Source organism: Dendropsophus ebraccatus, chromosome 12 (assembly GCF_027789765.1).
Source record: "Dendropsophus ebraccatus isolate aDenEbr1 chromosome 12, aDenEbr1.pat, whole genome shotgun sequence".
Lineage (NCBI taxonomy): Eukaryota > Metazoa > Chordata > Amphibia > Anura > Hylidae > Dendropsophus > Dendropsophus ebraccatus.
In genome coordinates, this window is record NC_091465.1 from 5,107,871 (window position 1) to 5,120,837 (window position 12,967).

Here is a 12,967-nt window from a genome sequence, read left to right on the forward strand (position 1 = left end):
GAGATAGATAGATAGAAGATAGATAGATAGATAGATAGATAGATAGATAGATAGGAGATAGATAGTTAGATAGATAGATAGATAGATAGAAGATAGATAGATAGATAGATAGGAGATAGATAGATAGATAGATAGATAGATAGATAGATAGGAGATAGATAGATAGGAGATAGATAGATAGATAGGAGATAGATAGATAGATAGATAGATAGATAGATAGATAGATAGATAGATAGATAGGAGATAGATAGATAGATAGATAGATAGGAGATAGATAGATAGATAGATAGATAGATAGATAGATAGGAGATAGATAGGAGATAGATAGATAGAAGATAGATAGATAGGAGATAGATAGATAGGAGATAGATAGATAGATAGATAGATAGATAGATAGATAGATAGATAGTTAGATAGATAGATAGATAGATAGATAGATAGATAGATAGATAGATGTACAAAAAATGCACAGCACTCGGGTAACTCGTGTATGGGTGCCAGCTGTCCCACCTCGGTCCAACCGGTGGAATAGATAAGCTAAATATCAAACGACTGCAGCACTCCAGAAGTGTGATCCGTGAAAAGATTTATTGGCTCATATCTATCTATCTCTTATCTACTATCTATCTCCTATCTATCTATCTATCTATCTATCTATCTCTTATCTATCTATCTATCTATCTATCTCCTATCTATCTATCTATCTCCTATCTATCTATCTCCTATCTATCTATCTATCTATCTATCTCCTATCTATCTATCTATCTATCTATCTATCTATCTATCTCCTATCTATCTATCTATCTCCTATCTATCTATCTATTATCTATCTTCTATCTATCTATCTATCTATCTCCTATCTATCTATCTATCTATCTATCTCCTATCTATCTATCTATCTATCTATCTATCTCCTATCTATCTCTCTCCTATCTATCTATCTTCTATCTATCTATCTATCTATCTATCTATCTATCTATCTATCTATCTCCTATCTATCTATCTATCTATCTATCTATCTATCTATCTATCTATCTCCTATCTATCTATCTATCTATCTCCTATCTATCTATCTATCTATCTATCTATCTATCTATCTATCTCCTATCTATCTATCTATCTATCTATCTATCTATCTATCTATCTATCATCTATCTATTATGTATCTTTCTATGTATCCATGTGTCTTATATAGAAGATCAGAGGGTCTCTCCTTTGTGCAGCCCCTTCTCTCTATCCTTCAGTCATTGGGCTCTGAATACCTTCATGGATGAGTGGATATTGGAGGGGTCTTTTGTGTCTTGATGGTCGGGGTCACAGGTCAAGTGTCCTGTTCAGATGTAAATGCCAGGACTGTATATATAGGGATTCCCCGAGTGTGCAGATCAGACAGCAGCCTCCAGCCCAGAGACCACCACCCCATCTCCAGCCCAGAGACCACCACCCCATCTCCAGCCCAGAGACCACCACCCCATCTCCAGCCCAGAGACCACCACCCCATCTCCAGCCCAGAGACCACCACCCCATCTCCAGCATGGTGACCCGAGCAGAGCCCAGAGAGCCAGCCAGCTTCAGGAAGGTAAGTACAGCCCCATTATAGTCCCAGTACAATCCCAGTATAGTCCCAGTACAGTCCCAGTATAGTCCTAGTACAATCCCAGTATACTCCCAGTGCAGTCCCAGTATACGCACAGTACAGTCCCAGTATAATTCTAGTATACTCCCAGTAGTCCCAATATAATCCTAGTACAGTCCCAGTATACTCCCAGTACAGTCCCAGTATACTCCCAGTATAATTCTAGTATACTCCCAGTACAGTCCCAGTATAATCCTAGTACAGTCCCATTATACTCCCAGTATAATTCTAGTATACTCCCAGTACAGTCCCAGTATACTCCCAGTATAATTCTAGTATACTCCCAGTACAGTCCCAGTATAATCCTAGTACAGTCCCAGTATACTCCCAGTACAGTCCCAGTATAATTCTAGTATACTCCCAGTACAGTCCCAGTATAATCCTAGTACAGTCCCAGTATAGTCCCAGTATAATTCTAGTATACTCCAAGTACAGTCCCAGTATAATCCTAGTACAGTCCCAGTATAGTCCCAGTATAATTCTAGTATACTCCAAGTACAGTCCCAGTATAATCCTAGTACAGTCCCAGTATACTCCCAGTACAGTCCCAGTATAATTCTAGTATACTCCCAGTACAGTCCCAGTATAATCCTAGTACAGTCCCAGTATAATTCTAGTATACTCCAAGTACAGTCCCAGTATAATCCTAGTACAGTCCCAGTATACTTCCAGTACAGTCTCAGTATAATTCTAGAATACTCCCAGTACAGTCCCAGTATAATCCTAGTACAGTCCCATTATACTCCAAGTACAGTCCCATTATAATCCCAGTATAGAGGTCCCTGATTATTACAGGTGGTGATACTAATGTCTCGGGTATCTCTCAGGTATCTAAGCCCCTGATGGAGAAGAAGAGAAGAGCCCGGATCAATGTGTCCCTGGAGCAGCTGAAGACTCTGCTGGAGAACAACTACTCCCAGAATGTAAGGATTCTGCCCTGTGATACACATGATTCTTATTAGAGTCCAGTACATGGAGGACAGAACTTATAATAACCATCTCCTCATCTTCCTATATTACAGATTCGGAAACGCAAGTTAGAAAAAGCGGATATTCTAGAACTTACTGTGAAATATCTGAAAACTCTGCAAAACTCTGTACAAGGTAACAGAACCCCAATACATCTATCTATCTATCTATCTATCTATCTATCTATCTATCTATCTCCTATCTATCTATCTATCTATCTATCTATCTCCTATCTATCTATCTATCTATCTATCTATCTATCTATCTATCTATCTATCTCCTATCTATCTCCTATCTATCTATCTATCTCCTATCTATCTATCTATCTATCTATCTATCTATCTCCTATCTATCTATCTATCTATCTATCTATCTATCTATCTATCTATCTATCTCCTATCTATCTATCTATCTATCTATCTATCTATCTCCTATCTATCTATCTATCTCTCTCCTATCTATCTCCTATCTATCTATCTATCTATCTATCTATCTATCTATCTATCTATCTCTCTCCTATCTATCTATCTATCTATCTATCTATCTATCTCCTATCTATCTATCTCCTATCTATCTCCTATCTATCTATCTATCTATCTATCTATCTATCTATCTATCTATCTATCTCCTATCTATCTATCTATCTATCTCCTATTTATCTATCTATCTATCTATCTATCTATCATCTATCTATCTCCTTTCTATCTATCTATCTATCTATCTATCTATCTATCTCCTATCTATCTATCTATCTATCTCCTATCTATCTATCTATCTATCTATCTATCTATCTATCTCCTATCTATCTCCTATCTATCTATCTATCTATCTATCTATCTATCTATCTATCTATCTATCTATCATCTATCTATCATCTATCTATCTATCTCCTATCTATCTATCTATCTATCTATCTATCTATCTATCTATCTATCTATCTATCTATCTCCTATCTATCTATCTATCTATCTATCTCCTATCTATCTATCTATCTCTCTCCTATCTATCTCCTATCTATCTATCTATCTCCTATCTATCTATCTATCTATCTATCTATCTATCTATCTATCTATCTCCTATCTATCTATTATCTATCTCCTATCTATCTATCTATCTATCTATCTATCTATCTATCTCCTATCTATCTATTTATCTATCTATCTATCTTCTATCTATCTATCTATGTATCTATCTATCTTCTATCTATCTATCTATCTATCTATGTATCTATCTATCTATCTCCTATCTATCTATCTATATCCTATCTATCTATCTATCTATCTATCTATCTATCTATCTATCTCCTATCTATCTATCTATCTATCTATCTATCTATCTATCTAATATCTATCTATCTATCTATCTCCTATCTATCTATCTATCTATCTCCTATCTATCTTCTGTCTATCTATCTCCTATCTATCTATCTATCTATCTATCTATCTATCTATCTCCTATCTATCTATCTATCTATCTATCTATCTCCTATCTATCTTTCTATCTATCTATCTATCTATCTCCTATCTATCTATCTATCTATCTCCTATCTATCTATCTCCTATCTATCTTTCTATCTATCTATCTATCTATCTATCTATCTATCTATCTATCTATCTCCTATCTATCTATCTCCTATCTATCTATCTATCTATCTATCTATCTATCTCCTATCTATCTTCTGTCTATCTATCTCCTATCTATCTATCTATCTATCTATCTATCTATCTATCTCATATCTATCTATCTCCTATCTATCTTTCTATCTATCTATCTATCTCCTATCTATCTATCTATCTATCTATCTATCTATCTATCTATCTTTGTATTTATCTATCTTCTATCTATCTATCTATCTATCTATCTATCTATCTATCTCCTATCTATCTATCTCCTATCTATCTATCTATCTCCTATCTATCTATCTCCTATCTATCTATCTATCTATCTATCTATCTATCTATCTATCTATCTATCTCCTATCTATCTTTCTATCTATCTATCTATCTCCTATCTATCTATCTATCTATCTATCTATCTATCTATCTATCTCCTATCTATCTTCTGTCTATCTCCTATCTCCTATCTATCTATCTATCTATCTATCTCCTATCTATCTATCTATCTATCTATCTATCTATCTATCTATCTATCTATCTCCTATCTATCTTTCTATCTATCTATCTATCTATCTATCTATCTATCTATCTATCTATCTATCTATCTATCTATCTCCTATCTATCTATCTTCTGTCTATCTATCTCCTATCTATCTATCTCCTATCTATCTATCTATCTATCTATCTATCTATCTATCTATCTATCTCCTATCTATCTATCTATCTATCTATCTATCTATCTCCTATCTATCTATCTATCTCCTAATTACCTATCTATCTCCTATCTATCTATCTCCTATCTATCTATCTCTCTATCTATCTATCTCCTATCTATCTATCTATCTATCTCCTATCTATCTGACTACACCCCCCTATGTTCCAGTTGCTGACCATTTCTCGGTCTCCCCAGCAGGTGGCGCAGTCTTCAGGAGTGCCGAGTATCAGGCAGGATTCAGGAATTGTCTGAGCAGTGTGAGCCAGTTCCTGCTGAAGTCTGAGGAGTGTGGCGCCCCCATAGGCCATCTCACCTTTGTACAGGACCAGCTCCTCCTCCTGCCGCCCTCCAGCTTCAGCACCAAGGACAGCAGCCTCCTCCCCAGCGCCACTTCTGCAGATGTCGCACAGCCATGGTGTTCCCAGTCCGGCACAGTCCAGTCCTCTGATCCGGCACCTTCTCCATGCATCCCTGAGCACCCAGCACTGTCTGCAGCCCCCAGTCCTCTTACCCTGCCGTCCAGATGCCCAGTGCAGAATGTGTGGAGACCCTGGTGACCCCCGGACCTGCTCCTCTGGAGGGGAACCCATCTGTTCTTTAGAAGAATATCGCGTAATCTGGTGTATACTGGACGTATAGGTTGTATATTGTATATAGGTTGTATATTGTATATAGGTTGTATTCATAGCTTTATTTTTATACTGATAATTCTATATGTGAATAAAGACGGAGTTCTCTAAATCTAAAGAGTTTGGTCAAGTTGTTTAACTACACGAGACTTAAAGGGATTGTTTACAGTGGGATTGGGAATAGAGAAGTGATGGAAGAAGTGATGGGGAAAGTGATAGAAGAAGTGATGGGAGAAGTGATGGAAGAAGTGATGGGAGAAGTGATGGAAGAAGTGATGGAAGAAGTGATGGAAGAAGTGATGGAAGAAGTGATGGGAGACATGATGGGAGAAGTGATGGAAGAAGTGATGGAAGAAGTGATGGGAGACGTGATGGGAGAAGTGATGGAAGAAGTGATGGAAGAAGTGATGGAAGAAGTGATGGGAGAAGTGATGGGAAAAGTGATGGAAGAAGTGATGAAAGATGTGATGGGAGAAGTGAAGGAAGAAGTGATGGGAGAAGTGATGGAAGAAGTGATGGGAAAAATGATAGAAGAAGTGATGGGAGAAGTGATGGGAGAAGTGATGTAAGAAGTGATGGAAGAAGTGATGGATGGGAGAAGTGATAGAAGAAGTGATGGATGGAAGAAGAGATGGGTGAAGTAATAAAAGAAGTGATGTAAGAAGTGATGGGAAAAGTGATTAATGGAAGAAGTGATGGGAGAAGTGATGGAAGAAGTGATGGGAGAAGTGATGGAAGAAGTGATGGGAGACGTGATGGGAGAAGTGATGGAAGAAGTGATGGAAGAAGTGATGGAAGAAGTGATGGGAGACGTGATGGGAGAAGTGATGGGAGAAGTGGTGGGAGAAGTGATGGATTGAAGAAGTGATGGGAGAAATGATGGATGGAAGATAATGGATGGAAGAAGTGATGGGAGAAGTGATGGATGGGAGAAGTGAAGGAAGAAGTGATGGGAGAAGTGATGGATGGAAGAAGTGATGGGAGAAGTGGTGGAAGAAGTGATGGGAGAAGTGGTGGAAGAAGTGATGGATGGGAGAAGTAATGGAAGAAGTGATGGGTGAAGTGATGGGAGAAGTGATGGAAGAAGTGATGGAAGAAGTGATGGAAGAAGTGATGGAAGAAGTGATGGGAGAAGTGGTGGAAGAAGTGATGGAAGAAGTGATGGAAGAAGTGATGGGAGAAGTGATGGAAGAAGTGATGGTAGAAGTGATGGGAGAAGTGGTGGAAGAAGTGATGGAAGAAGTGATGGAAGAAGTGATGGGAGAAGTGATGGAAGAAGTGATGGGAGAAGTGATGGAAGAAGTGATGGAAGAAGTGATTGAAGATGTGATGGGAGAAGTGATGGGAGAAGTGATGGAAGAAGTGATGGAAGAAGTGATGGAAGAAGTGATAGGAGAAGTGATGGAAGAAGTGATGGGAGAAGTGATGGAAGAAGTGATGGAAGAAGTGATAGGAGAAGTGATGGAAGAAGTGATGGGAGAAGTGATGGAAGAAGTGATGGAAGAAGTGATGGAAGAAGTGATAGGAGAAGTGATGGAAGATGTGATGGGGGAAATGGTGGAAGAAGTGATGGGTGAAGTGATGGAAGATGTGATGGGAGAAGTGATGGGTGAAGTGATGAAAGAAGTGATGGAAGAAGTGATGGGAGAAGTGGTGAAAGAAGTGATGGGTGAACTGATGAGAGAAGTGATGGAAGAAGTGATGGGAGAAGTGGTGGAAGAAGTAATGGGAGAAGTGATGGAAGAAGTGATGGGAGAAGTGGTGGAAGAAGTGATGGGTGAAGTGATGGAAGAAGTGGTGGAAGAAGTGATGGGAGAAGTGATGGAAGAAGTGATGGATGGAAGAAGTGATGGGAGAAGTGATGGAAGAAGTGATGGATGGAAGAAGTGATGGGAGAAGTGATGAAAGAAGTGATGGAAGATGTGATGGGAGAAGTGATGGAAGAAGTGATGGGTGAAGTGATGGAAGAAGTGATGGGAGAAGTGATGGAAGAAGTGATGGATGGAAGAAGTGATGGGAGAAGTGATGGAAGAAGTGATGGAAGATGTGATGGATGGAAGAAGTGATGGGAGAAGTGATGAAAGAAGTGATGGAAGATGTGGTGGAAGAAGTGATAGGAGAAGTGGTGGAAGAAGTGATGGAAGAAGTGATGGAAGAAGTGATGGGAAAAATGATGGGAGAAGTGATGGGTGAAGTGATGGAAGAAGTGATGGGAGAAGTGATGGAAGAAGTGATGGAAGAAGTGATGGGAGAAGTGATGGAAGATGTGATGGGAGAAGTGATGGGGGAAGTGATGGAAGATGTGATGGAAGGAGTGATGGGAGAAGTGATGGAAGAAGTGATGGGGAAGTGATGGTAGAAGTGATCGAAGAAAAGATGGGAGAAGTGGTGGGAGAAGTGATGGAAGGAATAAGTGATGATAGAAGTGATGGATGGAAGAAGTGATGGAAGAAGTGATGGGAGAAGTGATGGAAGAAGTGATGGAAGAAGTGATGGGAGAAGTGGTGGAAGAAGTGATGGGTGAAGTGATGGAAGAAATGATGGGAGAAGTGATGGAAGAAGTGATGGAACAAGTGATGGGAGAAGTGGTGGAAGAAGTGATGGGAGAAGTGATGGAAGAAGTGATGGAAGAAGTGATGGAAGATGTGATGGGGAAGTGATGGAAGAAGTGATGGAAGAAGTGATTGAAGAAGTGATGGGAGAAGTGATGGAAGAAGTGATGGAAGAAGTGATGGGAGAAGTGGTGGAAGAAGTGATGGATGGAAGAAGTGATGGGAGAAGTGGTGGGAGAAGTGATGGATGGAAGAAGTGACGGGAGAAGTGATAGATGGAAGAAGTGATGGGAGAAGTGATGGATGGAAGAAGTGACGGGAGAAGTGATGGGTGAAGTGATGGGAGAAGTGATGGAAGAAGTGATGGAAGAAGTGATGGAAGAAGTGATGAAAGATGTGATGGGAGAAGTGATGGAAGAAGTGATGGGAGAAGTGGTGGAAGAAGTGATGGGAGAAGTGGTGGGAGAAGTGATGGATTGAAGAAGTGATGGGAGAAGTGGTGGGAGAAGTGATGGATGGAAGAAGTGATGGAAGAAGTGATGGATGGAAGAAGTGATGGAATAAGTGGTGGAAGAAGTGATGGGAGAAGTGGTGGAAGAAGTGATGGGTGAAGTGATGGAAGAAGTGATGGGAGAAGTGATGGAAGAAGTGATGGAAGAAGTGATGGAAGAAGTGATGGGAGAAGTGATGGAAGAAGTGATGGGAGAAGTGGTGGAAGAAGTGATGGGAGAAGTGATGGAAGAAGTGATGGAAGAAGTGATGGGAGAAGTAATGGATGGAAGAAGTGATGGAAGAAGTGATGGATGGAAGAAGTGATGGGGAAGTGATGGGAGAAGTGATGGAAGAAGTGACGGGAGAAGTGATGGAAGAAGTGATGGAAGAAGTGATGGGAGAAGTGATGGAAGAAATGATGGTAGAAGTGGTGGAAGAAGTGATGGGAGAAGTGGTGGGAGAAGTGATGCATGGAAGAAGTGATAGGAGAAGTGGTGGGAGAAGTGATGGATGGAAGAAGTGATGGAAGAAGTGATGGATGGGAGAAGTAATGGGAGAAGTGAAGGAAGAAGTGATGGAAGAAGTGATGGGAGAAGTGATGGAAGATGTGATGGGGAAGTGATGGAAGAAGTGATGGAAGAAGTGATGGAAGAAGTGATGGGAGAAGTGGTGGAAGAAGTGAAGGGAGAAGTGGTGGGAGAAGTGATGGATGGAAGAAGTGATAGGAGAAGTGAAGGGAGAAGTGATAGATGGAAGAAGTGATGGGAGAAGTGATGGATGGAAGAAGTGATGGGAGAAGTGATGGATGGGAGAAGTAATGGGAGAAGTGAACGAAGAAGTGATGGAAGAAGTGATGGAAGAAGTGATGGAAGAAGTGATGGGAGAAGTAATGCGAGAAATGATGGAAGAAGTGATGGCAGAAGTGATGGAGGAAGTGATGGGAGAAGTGATTAAAGAAGTGATGGATGGAAGAAGTGAACGAAGAAGTGATGGGAGAAGTGATGGAAGAAGTGGTGGGAGAAGTGATGGAAGAAGTGATGGGAGAAGTGGTGGGAGAAGTGGTGGAAGAAGTGATGGGAGAAGTGATGGAAGAAGTGGTGGAAGAAGTGATGGGAGAAGTGGTGGGAGAAGTGATAGGAGAAGTGGTGGGAGAAGTGATGGAAGAAATGATGGGAGAAGTGGTGGAAAAAGTGATGGAAGAAGTGATGGGTGAAGTGTTGGGAGAAGTGATGGAAGAAATGGTGGGATAAGTGAAGGAAGAAGTGATGGGAGAAGTGATGGCAGAAGTGATGGAAGAAGTGATGGGAGAAGTGATGGGAGAAGTGATGGGGAAGTCATTAAAGAAGTGATGGCTGGGAGATGTGATGGAAGAAGTGGTGGAAGAAGTGAAGAGAGAAGTGATGGAAGAAGTGATAGGAGAAGTGGTGAGAGAAGTGATGGGAGCAGTGATGGAAGAAGTGATGGGAGAAGTGAAGGAAGAAGTTATGGGAGCAGTGATGGAAGAAGTGATGGCAGAAGTGATGGAAGAAGTGATGGATGGGAGAAGTGATGGAAGATGTGATTGAAGAAGTGGAGAAAAAAGTGATGGGGAAGTAATTAAAGAAGTGATGGATGGAAGAAGTAATGGGAGAAGTGATGGAAGGAGTGGTGGGAGAAGTGATGGGAGAAGTGATGGAAGAAGTGATGAGGGAAGTGGTGGGAGAAGTGGTGGGAGAAGTGACGGAAGAAGTGGTGGGAGAAGTGATGGAAGAAGTGATTGAAGAAGTGATGGGAAAAATGATGGGAGAAGTGATGGGTGAAGTGATGGAAGAAGTGATGGGAGAAGTGATGGAAGAAGTGATGGAAGAAGTGATGGGAGAAGTGATGGAAGATGTGATGGGAGAAGTGATGGGGGAAGTGATGGAAGATGTGATGGAAGGAGTGATGGGAGAAGTGATGGAAGAAGTGATGGGGAAGTGATGGTAGAAGTGATCGAAGAAAAGATGGGAGAAGTGGTGGGAGAAGTGATGGAAGGAATAAGTGATGATAGAAGTGATGGATGGAAGAAGTGATGGAAGAAGTGATGGGAGAAGTGATGGAAGAAGTGATGGAAGAAGTGATGGGAGAAGTGGTGGAAGAAGTGATGGGTGAAGTGATGGAAGAAATGATGGGAGAAGTGATGGAAGAAGTGATGGAACAAGTGATGGGAGAAGTGGTGGAAGAAGTGATGGGAGAAGTGATGGAAGAAGTGATGGAAGAAGTGATTGAAGAAGCGATGGAAGAAGTGATTGAAGAAGTGATGGGAGAAGTGGTGGAAGAAGTGATGGGAGAAGTGATGGAAGAAGTGGTGGAAGAAGTGATGGGAGAAGTGATGGAAGAAGTGATGGGAGAAGTGATGGAAGATGTGATGGGGAAGTGATGGAAGAAGTGATTGAAGAAGTGATGGGAGAAGTGATGGAAGAAGTGATGGAAGAAGTGATGGGAGAAGTGGTGGAAGAAGTGATGGATGGAAGAAGTGATGGGAGAAGTGGTGGGAGAAGTGATGGATGGAAGAAGTGACGGGAGAAGTGATAGATGGAAGAAGTGATGGGAGAAGTGATGGATGGAAGAAGTGACGGGAGAAGTGATGGGTGAAGTGATGGGAGAAGTGATGGAAGAAGTGATGGAAGAAGTGATGGAAGAAGTGATGGAAGATGTGATGGGAGAAGTGATGGAAGAAGTGATGGGAGAAGTGGTGGAAGAAGTGATGGGAGAAGTGGTGGGAGAAGTGATGGATTGAAGAAGTGATAGGAGAAGTGATGGAAGAAGTGGTGGGAGAAGTGATGGATGGAAGAAGTGATGGAAGAAGTGATGGATGGAAGAAGTGATGGAATAAGTGGTGGAAGAAGTGATGGGAGAAGTGGTGGAAGAAGTGATGGGTGAAGTGATGGAAGAAGTGATGGGAGAAGTGATGGAAGAAGTGATGGAAGAAGTGATGGAAGAAGTGATGGGAGAAGTGATGGAAGAAGTGATGGGAGAAGTGGTGGAAGAAGTGATGGGAGAAGTGATGGAAGAAGTGATGGAAGAAGTGATGGGAGAAGTAATGGATGGAAGAAGTGATGGAAGAAGTGATGGATGGAAGAAGTGATGGGGAAGTGATGGGAGAAGTGATGGAAGAAGTGACGGGAGAAGTGATGGAAGAAGTGATGGAAGAAGTGATGGGAGAAGTGATGGAAGAAATGATGGTAGAAGTGGTGGAAGAAGTGATGGGAGAAGTGGTGGGAGAAGTGATGCATGGAAGAAGTGATAGGAGAAGTGGTGGGAGAAGTGATGGATGGAAGAAGTGATGGAAGAAGTGATGGATGGGAGAAGTAATGGGAGAAGTGAAGGAAGAAGTGATGGAAGAAGTGATGGGAGAAGTGATGGAAGATGTGATGGGGAAGTGATGGAAGAAGTGATGGAAGAAGTGATGGAAGAAGTGATGGGAGAAGTGGTGGAAGAAGTGAAGGGAGAAGTGGTGGGAGAAGTGATGGATGGAAGAAGTGATAGGAGAAGTGAAGGGAGAAGTGATAGATGGAAGAAGTGATGGGAGAAGTGATGGATGGAAGAAGTGATGGGAGAAGTGATGGATGGGAGAAGTAATGGGAGAAGTGAACGAAGAAGTGATGGAAGAAGTGATGGAAGAAGTGATGGAAGAAGTGATGGAAGAAGTGATGGGAGAAGTAATGCGAGAAATGATGGAAGAAGTGATGGCAGAAGTGATGGAGGAAGTGATGGGAGAAGTGATTAAAGAAGTGATGGATGGAAGAAGTGAACGAAGAAGTGATGGGAGAAGTGATGGAAGAAGTGGTGGGAGAAGTGATGGAAGAAGTGATGGGAGAAGTGGTGGGAGAAGTGGTGGAAGAAGTGATGGGAGAAGTGATGGAAGAAGTGGTGGAAGAAGTGATGGGAGAAGTGGTGGGAGAAGTGATAGGAGAAGTGGTGGGAGAAGTGATGGAAGAAATGATGGGAGAAGTGGTGGAAAAAGTGATGGAAGAAGTGATGGGTGAAGTGTTGGGAGAAGTGATGGAAGAAGTGATGGGAGAAGTGATGGGAGAAGTGATGGCAGAAGTGATGGAAGAAGTGATGGGAGAAGTGATGGGAGAAGTGATGGGGAAGTCATTAAAGAAGTGATGGCTGGGAGATGTGATGGAAGAAGTGGTGGAAGAAGTGAAGAGAGAAGTGATGGAAGAAGTGATAGGAGAAGTGGTGAGAGAAGTGATGGGAGCAGTGATGGAAGAAGTGATGGGAGAAGTGAAGGAAGAAGTTATGGGAGCAGTGATGGAAGAAGTGATGGCAGAAGTGATGGCAGAAGTGATGGAAGAAGTGATGGATGGGAGAAGTGATGGAAGATGTGATTG

At 41.4% G+C, this 12,967-nt stretch overlaps 1 protein-coding gene across 1 annotated transcript; it reads left to right on the forward strand.

Moving 5' to 3' along the window:
- Positions 1 to 1,534: 1,534 nt before the first annotated feature.
- On the forward strand, positions 1,535 to 5,493 carry LOC138769923 (transcription factor HES-3-like). Its single transcript, XM_069948676.1, has 4 exons — positions 1,535 to 1,579; positions 2,464 to 2,559; positions 2,659 to 2,740; positions 5,135 to 5,493. Exons 1-4 carry the CDS (start codon positions 1,535 to 1,537, stop codon positions 5,491 to 5,493), a joined length of 582 nt encoding a protein of 193 aa, XP_069804777.1.
- Positions 5,494 to 12,967: the final 7,474 nt, after the last annotated feature.

Bases quoted from the DNA above. Each gene is read 5' to 3' on its own strand.
- LOC138769923 (XM_069948676.1), top strand. From the start codon at position 1,535: ATGGTGACCCGAGCAGAGCCCAGAGAGCCAGCCAGCTTCAGGAAG. The intron at 1,580-2,463 runs GTAAGTACAGCC...GGTATCTCTCAG, and splicing joins AGCCAGCCAGCTTCAGGAAG to GTATCTAAGCCCCTGATGGA. The intron at 2,560-2,658 runs GTAAGGATTCTG...CCTATATTACAG, and splicing joins AGAACAACTACTCCCAGAAT to ATTCGGAAACGCAAGTTAGA.